The 20,646-nt window shown below is 38.3% G+C and overlaps 2 protein-coding genes across 2 annotated transcripts; both read left to right on the top strand.

The window, feature by feature from the left end:
* The first annotated feature begins 881 nt into the window (after positions 1-881).
* LOC104603962 (protein trichome birefringence-like 25) lies at positions 882-5,461 on the top strand. The gene is made up of 3 exons (XM_010268156.3): positions 882-1,326; positions 2,000-2,289; positions 4,579-5,461. Exons 1-3 carry the CDS (start codon positions 1,071-1,073, stop codon positions 5,350-5,352), a joined length of 1,320 nt encoding a protein of 439 aa, XP_010266458.1. The 5' UTR covers positions 882-1,070; the 3' UTR covers positions 5,353-5,461.
* A 4,759-nt stretch (positions 5,462-10,220) lies between these two features.
* LOC104603963 (high mobility group B protein 6-like) lies at positions 10,221-12,868 on the top strand. The gene is made up of 9 exons (XM_010268157.3): positions 10,221-10,887; positions 10,980-11,105; positions 11,192-11,434; positions 11,525-11,553; positions 11,648-11,753; positions 11,830-11,895; positions 11,990-12,160; positions 12,253-12,353; positions 12,457-12,868. The coding sequence occupies exons 1-9, from the start codon at positions 10,282-10,284 to the stop codon at positions 12,668-12,670; spliced, it is 1,662 nt and encodes a 553-aa protein (XP_010266459.1). The 5' UTR covers positions 10,221-10,281; the 3' UTR covers positions 12,671-12,868.
* The last annotated feature ends 7,778 nt before the right edge of the window (positions 12,869-20,646 follow it).

The following is a 20,646-nucleotide window of genomic DNA, read 5'->3' as shown; positions in this document are numbered from 1 at the left end:
TATTTAATTTCATCATTACATGCTTTCAATTTATAATTTATTTAATATTTATCCACATGATATAAAAAAAAAACATATATCATTGACATGTATAAAATATATATAGATAGATATTATTTAGTATGGGATACACATTAAATTGTTGTAGTGGGTTCATGCATATTTCGGGTTTAAATGTAAATATATATATATATATATATATATATATATATATATATTTTGTGTGTGTGTAAAACCTGTGAATTATTATTATTTGATTGCAATATATTAATAGTTCACAGTTCACACAAACTGTCATAATAATATGCTTCTCTTCTGTATTCAATTTAATACATTAATATTCAAAGCAATTGGAGGCCCCAAAATTAGTGTTATTAATTAATTCATTATCAATGAGCTTCCGTAACTTATCCACTATATTTTAACTTCTCCATTTCCCAAGAACATCCTGCTCCTTGTTCCTTCCCCTCTTGAAAGTTGAAATTTCCTTTGAACCCCTTGATTCTCGCTTGCTTGCCAGACTGGCCTCTTCTAAATGGAAGTTATTGTTGATGGCATTATTGTCATTTTGTATGTGCCCAATTGTCAACTTCTTACCTTGGTCTTTATTTTACTTTATCAAAAGCAAAGCCTTGAGTTTGGTTCGGGTTCAACCCGATTCTCCGCCCCTTCAAAGTCCAAACCCACCTCTTACTGGGGCAGCCAATCACCCAATGTCGGCAGCACGGAAATTGCCTCTCTAAGTTTCTATTTAGGACGCAGCCCACGCAGTTACACCAATATTTCGAATTCGACCCAAATCCATCCGTGTAGGGACGGGACGGAGCAGGTACCCGATTAACCCGTCTGTTGTTATGAATCATGATAACGGATATCCCCACATCCTGGACTGGAGTGGAGCCAAAAGGTAAGCTGAGAGGAAGTGACGATAGGCGGTTGTTTTCTTTGTGTGGTTTATTGAGATTTTGGTTGATTAGTTGATTGCCCATATGGAAAGTGGTGGAAAAAGCTTTTGGGTCCTGTTCATCTTCAATTGTTTTCAGGGGGATTTTCTTCTTTCCTGAGAATAAATGTTGAAGAAGATGAGATTCAATTGGAAGCACCAAATGTCCCTTCACAAGCACAACCATGTTTTTGTCAAGTTCTTTGTCTTGATCCTTCTATTGGGTCTTGCTTTTCGCCTCTTTTTCTCTCATTCCACCAGTTTTCCTCCTGTTACTGAATCTCCTTTTCTAGAGAAAGCAGTGTCTATCCAGTCACCCGCTCCTGCTGAGACGCCGGTTTCCGTAGATGCCCCGGAGGTTGATGATCAGACACCTCAGAAAGGTACGGCATTTCGGAGGTTTCTTTTGTTTTTTTCTTTTTTTATATAATAATGCAAGAACGGAAGAAACAAATCAGAGAAGTTGGGTTTCTAGAAAGTTATACAAAATACCATATTTTCTGTCTGTGTGTCTGTTGTTTCATTTTTTATTTTTATTTTTTGAAGCAAGTCTGTTGTTTCATTTATTGGATGATATTATTTGATTTTTTTTTTTAAATTTGGATAAACTTTTCTGGATGTTTTGAGAACCAGATTGGTATGGTGCAGTTCAATCTTTGAGATCAATCTAGTAATTTCTTGTTTTAAAGATTGGTAGAAAGAAGTTGATTCAGCTTCAGTTTGAACCTAAGTTTTATCTGAAAGACAAAATAAAAAAAAAGGGAAATGAAGAGAAAGCTTTTCTTTTCTTCATTTAGAACAATAGAAAGAAATTCGTGTTTTCTGTTGGAAATAGCCTCATACTTCAGTTTGTTTCGCCAGTAAGTGTACTTCAGATTCGATTTTGATTTTGTTTGCTTCAGTTTAATCGATCTGCAATTGCATTCGTTCATTTATTTTGTTGCTACTAGCCTCATACTTCAGTTTGATTCGCTTCAATTTATTTTTACTGGGTTCCCCTTTTACAATGCATCCATTTGATTTATGTTCTAGTCTAATTATTCTGCAATAGCACAGGTTTAATTCCAGAAAAATGCGATCTCTTCACTGGAGATTGGATCCCAAACCCATCGGGTCCAGTTTACACAAATGAGAGCTGCAGTTTCATAGAAGAACATCAAAATTGCATGAGGAATGGTCGCCCTGATTCAGAGTATCTTTACTGGAGGTGGAGCCCCCGGGATTGTGAGCTGCAACGGTTTAATGCAGAGAAATTTCTTGAGTTGATGAGGAATAAAGCATGGGCATTGATTGGTGATTCAATTTCTCGCAACCATGTGCAGTCACTGCTTTGCGTTCTCTCCAAGGTGCATACATCTTATGCTTGCTGTGTCTAGTTCAGTGTAAGCTTAGGTCCTCTAAATTGGGATTCAAGTTTGTCTTTTCCTTGTGTTGCCTTTTTCTTTTAAGAAATGACTACATATTTTTTGCTGTTTTCATTGCTCTGTACACTTGGGAGAAAAAAATTGCTATTTTCCATGGAGAAAACCATCCAATTTATGTATCATGGTTGCAGTACTTCGTAAAAAAGGAAGAAACATCACAAACTGGTACTAAGAGGTGACAATTAAAAAGCTATCCTAATGATCAAGCTACTATGACAATTTCATCCTGTGATACTTGGTGGGCTGTTTCCATCTTACAGTGGTTACTTTGACTATTCTAGTCGATTTTAGCTCTTATGAGCTAGAATCTTGAAGTCATGTAAAACTTTAATAAGCTTTCAGTATCTTTAATTGTATTTTGCACCTTCCCTCTATATATTCATAGGATTGCCAAGAGGAGGATGATACACTAAGAGATCTAAACTTCTCTCTAAATGGAGACTGATTATGTATTCATGCTTCCAGTCCCCATGAACATCACCCATTCTGTACCAAAGATATCAATCATAATTTAATGTCAATCCATGTTCTCCTGGTTACACTCCTGTTAATATATGTTCCAAATGGTGTTTTGTCAGTTTGATGAGAGTTTAACGAGTGTTTATGAATGATTAGTCTAAACTATGTTACTTGTTGCTTCATGTATTTATTTCTATTCAATATTTAAATTTTAATAACCGTTAATAACAATATCTTGCTCATTTTTCCATTTTGGGGTTATTGTATTTCATCTCCCAGGCTTGTGTCCACCGGACTGAAATATTTCTCCCATAACCCCTGTCAGTTAATATCAAATCATATTTGTTTGTCCTTCTCTGTTGGAACATATTGTTTGAAATGAAGTCCACTATATTTGGGTATTTATTTACTTTTTATTTAAAACGAAATTCGATTACATGTTTTTAATGATGGCTTGTGTATGGGAGTTCAACTCTTTTATGTTGGAGGAATTTTGGCCATCCTAACATTACACATTGAACAGTTTATCTACACAGTAGATATTACGTATTTACACTAGTGTCTCTCACAGACACCTTGTATACATTGTTAAAACATATATTCTTGCAAATAGGAATAACTCAATATGGTCAGACTGCACAATCAAGAAGTATCAGACTAACACCATGACTATGAGGACCATTATGCCTCGTTATGTCTATATCCAACATCACCACTGCTACTGCTGTTACTGCCACCATCTTTAGAACCATTGCACCTAATGGTATTATTACACTACTCCCACCATCACTGACATTACTACGTCTATCTGCCAAGACCCTCCCGTTGCTACCATTTCTAGTACAACCACTGTGTGCAACCATAATTACCACAAAAGCCATACCATCTGCTACTGCAATTGAGAATGTAAACCATAGATATAACCTAACAAAATAATTACTACCTCTTAGTCATTGCCCTTCTCTGTTTACTTCCCATGAAAGATATCTGTGTATTCTCTGCTTACTTCTTTTAACAAGTGTCATATGGGGAAGGGGGGCGGGGGGAGACTTTCCACCAGTTGATTGGTGTTAGATGGCATGTGGTCTAAACAACATGGAGATTGGCTTAAAAAACAGTATCCTTTCATGTGAGGTCCCTTATTGAATTGCCTTCAAAGACCTTATTTATTTATTATAAACAACACATTTTTGGAAGGTGTCAACAAATAATGCAGTATCATTTTTGAGTCAATAGGTGCTCTTTGTTTCAATTTAATCTGTAGTTTGCAGAACTTTACCTGTCAAAGTTCAAAAAGGAGTTATGGGAGGATCTACTGAATCTCTTATCTTTACTTATAATGCCGATACTCGCCTTGGCTTCACATCCAGGCGGTAAAAGTTAGATTAGAATATTTTAATAGCATTCTATAATTTTAGTTCTTACAAAGGGTAGTTATCCAAATATTTTAATATCTAAGTCTGATAAAGGAATTAAGGCATTTAAAGTACAGCGGAAAATTTTCAAAATATGAACTCTTTTCATTGTTTTGCCCATTCATTTTCACTTGTAATTATAATTGTCACACTCCACAAGTCTTTATATTTATATTCCAGAAGTGGTTTTACAATTTTAACACCTTATATCTAGTCATGCTTTCTTGTTTTCTGCATCATCATATTCTGTTTTGTATTCTTGTTGCTAACTTACTATAAATTGAATAAATGTAATACAGAAACCTTGTTTGGAAGCTGACATTTGTATACAACACAGGTAGAAAAAGCTGTACAAGTCTATCATGATGAAGAATACAGATCCAGAATATGGTACTTCCCATCCTACAACTTCACTCTCTCAGTGATTTGGTCACCTTTCCTTGTAAAAGCTGCCATTTTTGAAGACATTAACGGAATCTCAACATCTGAAGTCCAGCTTTATCTCGACAAACTTGAAAAGAATTGGACAGACCAATACCAAAGTCTAGATTACATGATAATTTCTGGAGGACAATGGTTCCTCAAGTCCGCGGTCTACCATGAGAATGACACTATTGTGGGTTGCCACTACTGCTCAGACAAGAGCTTAACTGAGCTTGGATTTGGCCATGCTTATCGCAAAGCCCTTCATCTGGTACTTAACTATATCGCAACATCCAATCACAAGGGGCTGATTTTGTTCAGGACTTCAACACCAGATCATTTTGAGAATGGAGAATGGCACAATGGTGGGACTTGCGATAGAAAGAGACCATTTAAAGAAGGGGAGATTGAAGCGAAATTGGCTGAAAGGGTATTGCGTGAGATTGAGTTAGATGAATTTGCAAAAGCAGAGAGCATAGCATCTGAAAATGGGGTGAAACTGAAACTTTTTGACACAACCCAACTTTCTTTATTAAGGCCTGATGGGCACCCAGGTCCATACAGACATTTCCAGCCATTTGCAGTGGATAAAAATGCAAAAGTTCAATATGACTGCCTGCATTGGTGTTTGCCTGGGCCCATAGACTCCTGGAACGATTTGTTGATGGAATTGGTTGTAAATGGCTGAAACCCTTCTGGGTTCTTCTGAATATAACATTGTTATTATTTCCTTGACATCCAAGGGGATTTTGAGGTCTTTGGATCGCGATTATTGGAGAGATTGGAGGGGTTGATTCTGCCTTGCCTTGTCGTGTATCACCATATATTTCTTTCCAAATGTCTGTCTCTATTGGTGGGATGTGACCACCATCCGTCGTCGAGTCGGGCCGATGACTGGTATTTCGTTTTGCGTATTGTCTTTTTCTTTGGGCCTTCGTGGGGGTGGGGATGGGGATGGGGATGGAGCTGGAATGAAGGTAGCCATGGCATTTGGAATGAAAATTGTAATCTACAAAGTTATTCCATATTTTTATCTGCATTTACTAGCAGGCTGTGCTGTCATAGTAAAAATAATAAAATGTTAATCAAAGAAAGAAATTTTCATCCGATTCCGATCTACAGGTGGAAGACTTGCTGTGGGTGATGACACTTGTGCAGTTGGCCCTACGGCTGTAATCGGATCGAATTCAGCTAAATCCGATCCGATTATTAGAACTTGAATCTGAATCTGATTGAAAATCCAATTAATGGACCTCATATTCCATTTTTAATTTTAATTGGACTCGGGTCAGATTTGGATTTAATCTAGGACTTTTTACAAAAGTTTGATTAAAATCAGCTATGTTTTTAAAAAAAAAGTAAAAACAGTGAGCATGACAAAAAAAATTTAATCTTTTTGGATCAAATTGTCCTTTTAAAATTTCCACAACTTGAACGTCACTGTTCATTACCTCCCTCCTTGCAACACCACTATTCATTCGAACGTATCTGATTTTGTTAAATGGACATACTTCATCATTTTTAATGTAAAAAGCCCTTCTTTATGTAAGCGACTAAGCGTTAATGTTCGATGACATCGGTGAGAATTCATCTATCAGGCAAATTCGCGTCAGAAGGTCCAAGCAAGCTGCGTCTAAGGCCCTGTTTTAGAACACTTTTAATAAGTACTTCTTTTAAGAAATATTTCTTTTAAGACATGGAATTACACGGTAGGTGATTATTAAGTACTTATCGGTGTTTGGTAAAAAAGTGGGAAAAAAGTTTTTTTTTTAAGTATTTTGAAAAAGTGACTTCAAGTTGTTTTTTTTTAAGTACTTCTTGAAGAAGTACTTCTCCAAAATATTAGGACAGACCAGTCCCTGACAAATTTGTATAATGACTAAAATACCCCCCTATGAGGTTATACCTCCCCCTTCTCCACTCATTCGACCCTCAAACCCTAGCAGCAGCGATGCACCAGTTGCAGGTCCACCGTTGACGATTGGCGATGAGGAACCGTGGCCGGCAGACCTGCTGTTTGGCCTCTTTCCTCTATGTTTTGAAGTCAGATCTTTGAAACATAGCTCATAGCTCGATCTTAGATCTCTAAAACAAATGAACATTGTCTTGTTCGTGGAGAGGAACCAGACAATGAACCGAAAGAGAGACGTTCAGCCGCCGTTGGTTCTCTTTTGGAGAGGAAGATGAACAATGTCTTGTTTGTGGTTCAGTGGTTATAGAAGAACAAAAACAAAGGAGAAGAAGAAGAAAAGGAGAGATAGAGAGAGGGGGAGAGAAAGACTAAGGAGAGGTTGTCAATGCTCTCTGTCGCTCGAAGGGAGAATAGGGGAGTTGCAGTGGCAACAACCTCTCCCCTATTCATCGTCTTATTATTATTATTATTATTATTATTGTTGTTGTTGTTGTTGTTGTTGTTGTTGTTGTTGTTGTTGTTGTTGTTGTTGTTATTATTATTATTATTATTATTATTGAAAAGTATTGTATATATGTATGAGAGAAGTGAGGGTTAAAATTGTCATTTGTATAAATATGAACACTTATGAGGAAAGTAGCTTATCAAACATTCCCACCCCAATAAGTACTTAAAAACATAATAAGTGATTTGAAAAAGTGGGTTACCAAACAGCCTAAAGGGTTGTTAAAACAAAACAAGTACTTAATCATCAAACAGGGCCTAAGTCTAGAAGCATCGACACCACTTCTAAATGCCAATGCCATTGGATTTGGGATGCTTTGCTTTGTAATTGTACTGTGAAGAGGCCGAAACCCAGGATTGCTCGACTAATTTGGAAAAGATGTTTTTTGTTTCTCCAATTAAGGGGGTGTTCTATAATGTGAATGAAAAATTGGCAGGTGTGGACTGGTCCACACCACACCTTGTGGTAGGGACCAATCCTCGCTACACCATAGTCCACGATTGTTTTGAACTGTAGATAGATTGTGTGGATCAAACCAGTCCACACCCATGGTGGCATTTTGTAGGTGTGGTGTGGACTGGTCCACAACTAGACCTGTTCATGGGCGGGGTAACCCGATGGCTCGGCCCAGCCCGCACCCCGATCGGGCTTGGACATGTAATTAGGCCTACGGGCCTGACCTCGAGCCCAAAACACCAAGCCCGATTGTGTGTTGGGTCGGGCTCGAAATTTGTCAAAAAAGCCCAGCCTGATTGATTTATATAATATAAATATATAATATTTATTATAATATGTATATTAATAATTTAATATATACATTTTTTATTTTTTCTTTAAAATTTCTCTCTCTCTCTCTCTCTCTCTCTCTCTCTCTCTTTAGCAGTGGCATGAACTATATACTTCGGGCTCAAGCCCAAGCTCGGGCTTCGAGCTTTTTATGAGGGTTGGGCTCGAGCTCGGGTCTTAAAAAAATCTGTTAATGCAGAGTGAAAACCTGGCTCGAGCTCGGCCCGGCTCAGCCCATGAACAGGTCTATCGACAACACACTTTTTTATTCCATGTATCTCATATACATTTTATGGGAGATTTGCACAGTCGATCATAAATGTCTAATTTTTGCATTTTATATGGTAAATAAATTGAAAAAAAATGCATCAATATGTAGACAACAATTGTATTTTTAAATAATTAAAAAATATTATTTTAAATATTATTTTATTGATAAAAATATTAAAAAATTAATATTTAAATAATGAAAAAAGAGTTGAAAAGGAGAACCATTGGACTTGTACTAGAATTAACATTAAAAATTATTATTTTATTGATAAAATATTAAAAATTAAAAATTATTAAAAGATTAAATAAAATGAGAGCAATTGGACCATTGTAAGGTAGGTGTCTTACACTGAAATCTTCCCACAAAATGTCCACACCATAGTATGGACCATCCATGAGAAAATACTATGGACATTAAATTAGGGTGTGGCTCATCCCTGTCCATGATATTTTGTGGACGGGGACCGTCCACGCATAACACAATGCCATATCTTATCGTGAACTGGTCCCGTCCACGATATATACATGCTATCGAACGCCACCTAAATTATTGAAGGAAGGTTGAAGTCGTGGAAGATTCGATGAAAAGACAAACCCAAGCTAGAAGATTAGAGGAAGACTACGATTTAGAAGAAGATGCTGAAGTCATGGTCGTTGTCTCTTCTTCTCCGTCGAATGACGCTTTACTGCCTATGAGATGTTAGTCAATGAACAGTGGTGATGAACAAGAGTTGGGGGCATTTTAGTTCAGAAAAAAGCAAAACCTCTCCCACTCAATGTTTTGGTTATTTTTCTTAAAAATGTATTTGATTTTGTTAGATTGTCGTACTTCATCCCTTTAATCTACTTTAATTTTTAAAATATAAAAATTTAAAAAAATTAATTACTTTTCAATTTTTATATATAATAAATTAATGTAAAATATATTAAATTTATTATATATATTCATATATAATATAATATATAAATATATATATATATTTATAATTTTAAATATAATTATATAAAATTTATATATTAAAATCAATAAATATTATAATATAATCAGATTTTGATTATATTATAATATAAATATTATAATATAATCACATTGTCCGAATCCAAGTAATCAATAATCGGAAAGGAGAATCAGGATGCGGATTTTGTGCTACCATTAATACACTTAATTGGCCCAATAACATGGAAAGGATAGGGGCTGATTGCGTGGTCACATCTGCGCCCCACTATGCCCCACAGCACATTCCCAATTTGTATTGGGAGCATCTACCGATGATGTCTCATCATCTTCCACACTATTATCGGTAGATGTGATATTCCCAATACAAGGTGAGATGTGTGTGGGCATTGTGGGGCGCAGATGTGAATATTATCCAACGGCCAACATGCAATCAATCTCTTGGCTATTTGTCCTTTCATGAACTCGAATGGGGGCATGGGATGGAGTATGGGACAACCAGGTTCGCTCCTTGTGAAAAGGCTAAGGCTCTTTTCGACGGCCCATGTTCTCTCTTTGTCAATAGGGATTGATTCCGGTTCCGGTCTGGATGTGTCGGTTGTAGCCTGTAGCGTCTCCGGATCTGTTATCTACGATACACTACAGCCGTGCATTAGGAGCATCTTTCCATTTCTATCCACGTGAGATGTTTCCGATGTCCGGAGTCCATCCCATCCGGACTGCATTTGCGCTTCGACGAGACGATGGGTGCCTAAAAGTAAAAGCAGTAAAAAGCATAAAGGAGCGGAAGACGGGTTCAGATCTGCGTCCCACAACGTCCCCACAGATATATCATCATTTCTGATACTATCATCGTGAGATATTTTCAATACACGGCGGAGATGTGCTGTGGGCGCATATCTGAACTCGCGGAGGACCTGACCTGAGGCGCTTAGATAAGAAGAGAGAAGCACCCTCAACGTTGACTTAGGCCAACGTTATATTTATTCAAATTTCAAACTTCGCCGTTACACTTCTGCCAACGGTATAACGAACCTGAAATATAGAATCATTTGAATTTGAAAAATGTAACCGTTGGGAACCTCCTGTTTTTCATTTATAAGCTCCCTTACAGGTTCTTCATCTCTCATTTTCATCTCTCTCTCTCTCTCTCTCTCTCTCTCTTTCCTTTTTGTGTGTTCGTGCAGCCATGTCTACTACTGCTATTATGCCCATGGATTCAGACCTCGTACCTGCAAAGAAAGGAAGGAGTAAAAGAGCAGCGAAGCCCAAAAACTCATCGGAAAATGACGCCAATATCAACATCTCCCATGCTCCTTCACCATCAGCAGTGTGTGACGCCACTACTGTTGCTGAGATGCAGGTGGACACTGACTCTGTTCCTTCCAAGAAAGGAAGGAACCGAAGGGCCTTGAAGCCGAAGAACGCAACGGCAAATGAGGCCAACATCTTAGCGGGAAAGATCTCTCAAGCTTCTCCTTCCCCCTTACCACCGCTCCAAGATGCTGAGAAGGAGAATCATGAAACCCTTTCCCTGCCTCGCTCGCCCAAGAAAACCAAAGCTGCTTCAAAGAAGAAAGAGTCCAAGATGTCTTTCGAGAAAGAGTTGGAAGAACTGCAAGGGAAACTTGAACAGATGCGCCTTGAAAAGGAGAAGACTGAACAACTCCTAAAGGCTCGAGATGACATGTTGAAGCAAAAACAAGAAGAACTGGAAAATCGTGGCAAGGAGCAGGAGAAACTCCAACTGGAGCTGAAGAAGTTGCAGAAGCTAAAAGAGTTCAAGCCAACCATGGTTTGTCTTCTTGGCCTCTTTTCCTTTTTCCCCTGTTTTCCTTGTTTGGGGTTCGTTCTTGATCGTGCTTTTCTTTTACTCCTCGATTGTAGAGTTTTCCCATTGTTGTTCAATCTCTGAGAGAAAAGGAAGAGAACAAGAAAAAAAAGAACGCATGCCCGGAAAAGAAAAGGCCGTCTCCAGCTTATGTCTTGTGGTGCAAGGACCAGTGGAATGAGGTAAGACGGCGAAATATTTCAAACTCCGGAGTTTTCGTTTCAATCCCGTTCGAAATTTTTTATGCTTTGGCCTTTCTGTTTTATAGGCCAAGAAAAATAACCCAGACGCGGATTTCAAAGAGATCTCGAACATATTGGGCGCTAAATGGAAGAACCTCAGCTCAGAAGAGAAAAAGCCCTACGAGGAACGGTACCAGGCTGACAAGGAAGCTTATCTACAGATAATCGGTAAGGAGAAGCGCGAGAATGAAGCAATGAAGCTTCTCGAGGATGAACAGAAACAGAAAACGGCAATGGAGTTGCTCGAGCAATATCTTCAGTTCAAACAGGTTAGAATTGGTCCATCCTCAGTCTGGGTATCTGGAAAATCTCTCTTGGCATTAAAGAACCTGACATTTTTGAATTTAAATGTGTAACAGGAGTTGGATAAAGAGAACAACAAAGCAAAGTAAATCCCGTTCAGCTTTTTGGCCTTTCTGTTTCTTAGCTCTGCTTGTAAAGGCATTTACAGCTTGCCTGTTTTTTCCTTTCAACTCTTGCAGGAAAGAACGCGATCCACTGAAGCCCAAAAAGCCTCTCTCAGCCTTCTTCATTTTCTCAAAGGAGCGAAGGGAAACTCTGCTCGCAGAGAACACCAACATTCTGGAGGTAGTGGGTGGACCCTATATCATCTGAATGAAGCTTTGTCTTTGTTTGTTCATTAACATTTTTGAGTGTTGGGTAGATTGCGAAGATTGCTGGAGAGGAGTGGAAGAACATGACGGAAGAACAGCGAGGACCTTATGAAAAGGTTGATAATCTCGTTGGAGAGGCTTGCTTGTGCAGATTCTGCATCTTAATCTTCTCGAGTGCTTTTTGTTTTAATTTCTCTTGGAATCTTCTAGATTGCAAAGGAGCAGAAGGAAGAATATCTGCGACAAATGGAGCTTTACAAACAGAGGAAGGAGGAGGAAGCTGAAGCTCTTAAACAGGAAGAGGAGGAGCAGATGAAAATTCAGAAACATGAGGCACTGCAGCTACTGAAGAAGAAAGAGAAAACAGAAAATTTGATCAAGGTTTGCGAATTGTCATTGCATCACATTGAGAGCTATGGATTTTATTTATTTATTTATTTTGGGTAAAGTAAATTTTGGTTTCTTGCTTGCAGAAAACAAAAGAAAACCGACAGAAGAAAAAGAAACAAAAAGAAGAACAGAATGGGGACCCCAACAAGCCAAAGAAACCAGCTTCGTCATTCCTTCTCTTCAGGTTCCTTCTATGATACATGGTTTCATTTTGTCAAGTTTAATTGCCAAATGCAGTTGGAGCTCTTTCATTTCTAACTTAGTTTTGTATTTTTGGGTCAATGCAGCAAAGAAGCGAGGAAGAATTTGTTACAGGAAAGACCGGGCATTAACAATTCTACCCTTAATGCTCTGATTTCAGTGAAATGGAAGGAATTTAGTGAAGCTGATAAACAGATATGGAATGCTAAAGCAGCAGAGGCCATGGAGGCTTACAAAAAGGAACTGGAAGAATACAACAAATCTAGAGCAGCAACCATTGATTCAGAGCCACAAAAATGAAAGCCCATAGGAGTTTCTCATCATGTTCAAGTGATTACACGTTGAACAAGTAGTCTGCTTTTGATTTGTTTTGGTTGTTTTTGAGAAAAAAGCAATTTTCTTTTGAATCCATGTACTTGGGATTATTCCAAGAGCTTACGTTTCATCTTTGAAACTGGTTCCTGGTTAATAGAAATACTGGGATTTCAAATTGAAAAATATTCCTACTTCTGTGAACAACTCTTACATTGAATTTGAAATTTAGATTGAAAAATATTCCCCCTCTAAAAGTCTAAACACATGAGGAATGATAAGTGAAATAGTAAGAAATATAACATTTAGAAATGGGCTGTTCAAATCTAAAGAACAAGCAGAGACAAGGCCCATTAAAGGGCTCATGCTCTCCATGCAGGTAGATAGGTGAAATAGTAAGAAATACATTCAGAATTTTGTCTTCGGGAATTGTTATTCTTCAGCTTAGAAACTTTCTATCGGATTGTAGACCTCTGATCTATCTGTAATGGACTTCTATTAGACCGGATCCAATTAGACCAAATTTTGTCAAATTAACGCCCCTAGATAAAAACAGTTGAACTGAGAGTATTTTGGTAAAGTCAACTAGGGCAATTTTGAATTTGAAAAATATTTAGGGAAAAATGCCTCCATAAAGTTTGTTACCATTGCTGAAACCTCTCTCATCAAGGTTTTTATTTTTATTTTTTTATTTCTGAGGAAAGAAAAAACAAAATAATACAAACTTTATGAATTGTTCAGTCCACACCAGAAATTTGAGCTCTACCTTAGAGGTGGGATGAATCTTGACTGTGGATCGATGCCAAATCCACGGGCAGGATGCGATTTATAGACCAGAGGGGGCTGTAATTTCAGATTTCTGAGGTGGAGTGCAGTCTACTTATCTCTAAAAACAAATAGAACTTAAAAGTTGAAAAATTAACATTTTTGTCAAAAGTAATTGGCATGGGTATTTTGAAGTTAAGGGGAAGCGATTCAAAAGTAATCAACTCTTTGTCATATATTGGCCGCCCCAAATTCCGAGCATTGAGACTCTTGTTGAAATAAGCAATGGGTCCCTTCTTGTGACAGAACTTACCCTATCCCATTTCTGTTGGCATCACACTCCAGGGTGAAGGGTCTCGTGAAATCATCAATTTCAGTTCTTGAAATGCTTGATCCGCTTCTTAATTCCACCTCCAGGCTCCCTTCTTTAACAGATTCGTGAGTGATTTGGCCAGGTTACCGTAATTCTGCATGAATTTACGATAATACCTAGTTAAGCCCAGAAATCCTCTTAGTTCTGATATGGTTCGTGGGGTAGGTCAGTCCTGGACGCAGCTCACCTTAGCGGGGTCAACCGCTACCACTTGCTGTGTTATCACATGTCCTAGATAGTCCACCTGTGCTACCCCGAATCTGCACTTGCTTCTCTTGGCATACAACTGGTGGCATCATAGGCGGTTAAGTACTTCCTGAAGGTGATTCCCATGCTCCTCTACACTTTTACTGTAAACAAGATGTCATCTAAAAAAACCAGCACTGTCCACCTCAATAGGTCTTGAAATATCTCATTCATCAAGGCCTGGAAGGTTGAGGGGGCATTAGTGAGACCAAACTACATCATTAGGAACTCAGAATGTCCTTGATGAGTTCTAAAAGCTGTTTTGTGTATGTCTTCCTCTCTGACCCACACCTGGTGGTAGTCGGACCTAAGGTCCAGTTTCGAGAAAATGGTGGCTCCATATCATTCATTTAACAGATCGTCTATGATAGGCATGGGGTATTTATCCTTGACCATAAGGTCATTGATTTTTCGGTAGTCTATACATAACCTCCATCCCCGTCCTTCTTGATTAATAGAACTGGGGAAGCAAACAGGCTGTGACTGGGTCGGATCATAGCTTTGGTCAGGAGTTCCTTGATAACCTTCTCAATTTCTCCCTTCATGAAGTGAGGATGCCGAGAAGGCTTCTGACAGACGGGTTGGGCTCCTTTGATCAGCAGGATAGCATGGTTGACCGGGTGGTGTGGGGGTAACCCAGCCGGCTCTTCAAATACATTAGCATTCTCTTCTAACAGTTGTACTAGAGAGGGCTATTCGCAGATTGGAACTGGGTTTGCCTTCCTCCTTCCTCGGGTTGAGCTGCACAAGGTATACCGAGCAGGCTCTATTCAGATCCCTCCGAACTCTCTTCTCATCCACCACCTCTGGTTCTTTCTTCTGTAACCCGTGCAGCAATCTCAGCTCGCCTTTATCAAGGAAGCTCATCGTCAACTTGGAGAAATTCCAAGTGACATCCCCAATGTCTGCAACCATTGAGCCCCCAATATGGCATCAAACCCGGGGAGGTCAAGTAAGTAAAAATCGGACTGAAACAGGACGCCCTGAGACTTAATATTGATTCCCTCACACTTACCACTTCCAGTGAGCTTTTCTCCACTGGCAACAGTCACAGAGAATTGGGTGTCCTCCAATACTGGGGCCTGAACCTTGTGTGCCACTCTGGGATCCAGAAAATTGTGAGATAAACCGCTGTCCACGAGCACAATGACTAGGTAGGAATTGATTGTCCCTTGGATACGCATGGTTTGGGGGTTGTCTGTACCGTTGATAGCATGCAGAGAGGTCTCTGCCTTTGTCTCCAGTCCTTCTTCATCGTCCTCTCCTTCAATGTCATCCGGGTCAGCCAAGATCTAGAACAGTTTCTACTGTTTACAGCGATGCCCTGACACGTACCTTTCATCACAGTTGAAACACAACCCCTTTTCCCTTCGTTCCTTGGCTTTGACAGGGGTTAGTCTCCGAATTTCCGGCGGAATGGGCTTCTTTCCCTCAATGAGAGACCTTGGTGCTAAAGTTCTAAGGGGTGGTCAGCTTTTGGGTAACTCCACCTGCGCCGCTCTTCTACATGCGTTTCATTCTTCCTCCTCCAGTAAGGCCGGCCGGAAAGCCTTGCTTAAGGTCTTGGGTTCCAGCAATTCACGGGCAATTTATCCAAATATTCAAGAGAGAATGACTGATCAGTCCAGATCAGAATTTTTGAAACCCACTGTACAGGAGGATAAATCCTGACGATATATTGATGCCAAATTCACGGGCAGGATGCAGTTTACATAGGGGGCTACTAATATGGGGACTGTCATGAATTCTCACCATCCAAATCTTTAATGTGCTTATTATTATCAGTAGTCAGTACACGTAAAGTTTTTATCTTTGGTAGGCAAATAGAGTAAATGTAAGTGGGCCATCAAATGTAAATGGGCCTTCAGAAATAAGGTTTATTGGAAAAAGAGTTGGTTCCTTGTGAAATGAAATGTGGTTCATATTATCACAGTCCTTGAATGTTGGTGCCCATGTCGGTGGTCGATCTTCATTCATTCTTCCCCGGTGAATGATGATGCTACGTTTGTTTTGCGTTACCCCCGGTAATGTGTTCACCAATACTCTCTCAATGGACCCCATTGTAGCAGCGGCCCAACACGGAATTATCGCAATTCCGTAGGATCGACCCACTTAATTCGTAATGGATACCGGCTTGCTTGCTTAGTAAAGTTTCTCCTGCGTGGATCAAATCTGACTTTTGGGCTAGCGGAAGAGACACCCAACCAAATGGACCTAATATTTAGGTTCCGTAAAATCCATCCGGTACATCACATGGATAAAGAGATGGAGTATGGAGCCCCACCGATCCGTTTTAGCATCGAATGAGATTATGAGAGGCAAATGCATCTTCATTTATAAAAGCTAAGACCATCATATCGTGCTGGGCTGCTGGGCTCCTCCAGACTCCAGTCCAGTCCACCTCATCGTGTTGCTAGGGACACACGCATATGGAACACGTTATATTCCTTCCCACCAAAATCATCATGAAATTTCTGGAACAGTAGGTGGATTGCTAGTTTAGATTTTGCCTTTATTAATAATAAGCCCTTTACTAATCTTTCATCACTACAATTGATCCACTGCAAACTTTTACTTATAGTTCGAAAAGTACTCAGAGGTTAGAGGTTGTAGATGTGCCTAACCTTGGTCTTGTCGTTTACTTCTAAATTATTACTGAATTTAACACTAGATTTTGATGATTTTATGGAACTGAATTATGTCTCATCAAGAATTAAAGCAATGTGACAATGTGAATTTTTACAAAGCAATGTCATCAAGAAAAGCAATCTTCATCAAGAATGATGAAGAATTTTTAATTTATAAAGAAAAAAAAAAAGAGAAGTTAACAGAACTGAATGGGGCCTTGTTTAGTTTTATTGACAATGTGACAAAATTCCTGTTGCCTGTTTTGACAGCCAAAGTTTTCCCCACATTGTGCGTTACAGACAAGGTTGGTTCCTAATTCTTATCTCCCCTTCTACATATATAGTACAATCATCATCTCTTCCTCCCAAACTCAGAAAATATATGGAGAAAGTTGATGAAGAAGAAAAGAAGAGTCCAGTTTGGAATTGTGGTAGCTCTCTATATGATTCATTCGAGCTCAATGCATTTAAACGTCAGCTCGACTTGGCCATCACCTCCACGTCTCATTTCTCTGATCCTCTACCACCCCAGCCACAGCCAGAACTGGTGTCCAAGAGATCTTCCAACATCTCTCGGTTCCTTCACAAACTTCGCTCAGTTTTTCGATCAAAACCAACTTCTAACAGCATATCAGCTTGTTTCAAGTAGTTGAGATGGTCGCTTAGCGTCCCTCCAAATGCAGAGACCTGCGTTACTGGAGACTCTATGTGGTAAAGTCAGAGAATGTCGATCACGTGCACCCTGCTCCATCGATCCCCACCCTTTGATGATTTGGAGTTCAACGCTTTACATCAAGTACTACCATTTGTATTTCCTGTGTTCGAAATATTCTCAAAATCTCAAGGTACTTTTTTTTTTTGATTAATCAATCAGATTCCCGTGTACATATTCCATCTTATGTTTGTGTGTGTGGTTATGTTTAATTCTGTGTAGGAAATTAATAATTATTAAGAATGCGTTCCCTAAGATTAAGGTGTGATTTATTTTAATTTCATCCCTACTACACTATCTATTGGCTAGGATCAACCTCTGCATTTTATGGGCTACGGCCCACCCATCAGGCAACTTCAATCTGACAGTCTAAATCAATTGTTATGTGAAAAAATTCCTTCCTTTCCTTTTAATTTTTTTCTGGATTTTTAGGAGAAAATCTTCTTGAATGGGAAATAATAATAATAAAAGAATACAAGTTGATCTTAAATTGTAGAGGTACTTTCTGCAATTATTTAGGCTTAGTTCAGAACAAGTACAAATACAAATATGTAAAGAACAAATGCAATACCATCATATAAGGCTTACCACTTAATTTCTAACTGCATTACTATTAATGAAATGAAAGGGATATAAGATCTTGGGATAGACCAAAAATGATATGGATAGAAGTAGTACAATAATTTAACTATGGATATGACATTAAATAGAACGGATTGTTGAAACAAAATTCATGTAGCTTATCCCATGTTGTAAGGATAAGGTATGGATGATGATGATTATTGAAGAAAAGCATAGGACTGTTATTTTCAATAATTTAACCATGGATATGACATTAAATAGAATGGATTGGTGAAACAAAATTCATGTAGCTGATCCCATGTTGTAGGGATAAGGTATGGATGATGACGATTATTGAAGAAATGCATAAGACTGCTATTTTCAATAATTTAACCATGGATATGACATTAAATAGAACGGATTGGTGAAACAAAATTCATGTACCTGATCCCATGTTGTAGGGATAAGGTATGGATGATGACGAATATTGAAGAAAAGCACGGGACTGCTATTTTCAATGTTGGTAACAAAATAAATCTATAAAATATTAGGTCCTGCTCAGTTCATACTTTATAGCTTATAAAAACAAGTTCAGCAACCCCACACAACCCTCATAGCCCATACAGCTGTGCATTGGAAACATCTCCATACTTCATGTTTTTAGTCAAATGCACATCTGCGCCCCACAACGTCTCACAGCACATCCACACCATGTATTGGAAACATTTACTGATGATGACATCATCATTTCTAATAATGTTCCCAATACATGGCAGGGATGTGTTGTGGGGCGCCCCCACTGCAACACGGCTGTAAAGGCTGTAAGGACATTTTGAGGATGAAATCCAGATTCTATAAAAAGCAATAAGAGGCAAGTGGTTGCCTCCTTATTTCCCAGTAAAACCGGGACCCAAAGGGCATTCCAGTATTTACTCGGGTCTGAGTCTTAAAACACTGCTCAAAGGCAAATTTGTCAATCCAATCTTTTTCTAAGCCAAATTTTGTTGATCCAATTTGGAAAAATTCCCCGTGATTTTTTGATAAATACCACCTAATTATTCATCGGTACTTCTATTTCTATATACTGGTTGATTGGTAGACTTGATCATTCGCTTTTCAACGGAAAATGTCTAGGTCTGAGCCCAATGTATGTTATGTAATATTTTAGTTTTATTTATATTTTATTACTTGTTCCTATCCAATCTCAGATTTCATACATCGACCTTCTAAAAAAATTGTACATCAAAAATATTGTTGCCCAAGATACAATTATACACCTAAATTCAAAAAAAAAAAAAAAAGACCACACACAAATACAAAAGGCAAAATAGTAATATAAATTATTACCTAATACTTATTACTAATATATATATTTATTATTTATACTATTGTTGGGCCAGACTTACTTAACAAGTAAGCCCAGCCCCAAAAAAAGAACCAGGCTGGGTCTTCAAGTCCCTGGGCCTCAAAATGGGCCTAAAACGGGTCAGGCCAGGCAAGCTTGTGCGGCTGCTCGGCTTATGATCAATAATTGGTTACAAGTTTTTCTAGAATTATAGTCGAACTCTAAAAAATAAAACATAAAATATCAATTTATTTATTTATTAGAATAATAATTGATTTTCCTCGTAAAAATAAACATTAAAAGCTTGCTTTATCATCTCTCTTCAAATTCCAAACAAAAAATTGTTGAATAACTATGATTTAATGGGCCGAAATACTAGAAAAAAAAAATACACTTGCTTTACAAGAGAAAGGGAGGTTTCTGATTCGCTGAATCCTGATCTTCTCCTCTGAACAAGGAAAAGTGGAATGGAAAGTTGGGGTTGCTAATGGGCCTGGGCCCAAGCTATTCTCCCAAAATGCATTTGGCACAACCCAGTTTGCATGGTTCGGATTTGCTTTCACTCAGCGTGTAAGAAACGCAAGCAAACGCTAGAAGTGTAGAACCTTTAAGCATTCAAAACATTTGTCCATCATTATCGCAATCCAAAGTGTTTTTCTCAATTACGTAACTTGTTGATTGACACTTACAGGTTTGCTCTCAATGTCAAAGGGTGTTCTAGAATATATATATATATTATAGTTTATTAATTAGAAACACAAGAATTGAAGACCCGGGTCCAGATCTATTGGTCTATTCCTAAATTCCTAATAGAGCAGGCGCCATTGCATCAATGCACAGGATCTCCATCAGACTCCTCATAGATTTCTCTTCGTACCAACCTCACAACACATTTCAGCCACATAACGACAATATCTCCTATATTTGTGTGTTGTTATTCATAGAGAGATGCTTCTAATAAGATTTTTTAAATCAAATCAGACAGGGAACTGTATTAAGGTCTGGTTCTTGGATCGAACTGTCCAATTTTTGAATTGAATGAATGGTTCATTCTGAAAAAATAAAAAATAATAAAAAAGTAAAAAAATGGCCAAAAACCATTGTTCGAATAGACTGTTCAACGATTTGATCGCCCAAATCAACGGTTTACTGACCAAATCAATGGTTTTTGGCCAAAAAACGGTTCTGAGCTGAAACAGAACCAGTCAGGTGACCGATTCTCAATTTTCTGGTCTGACCATCCAATCTAATCCAGTTTTGAAAACATTGGTTCCCAATATATGGTGAGATGTTCTATGTGGTATTGATGTCAGAGTGAAATGAATTCTACGAGGA

Source organism: Nelumbo nucifera, chromosome 3, assembly GCF_055504915.1.
Source record: "Nelumbo nucifera cultivar China Antique chromosome 3, China Antique-T2T, whole genome shotgun sequence".
Lineage (NCBI taxonomy): Eukaryota > Viridiplantae > Streptophyta > Magnoliopsida > Proteales > Nelumbonaceae > Nelumbo > Nelumbo nucifera.
This window is presented reverse-complemented; position numbering and strand designations above follow the sequence as displayed.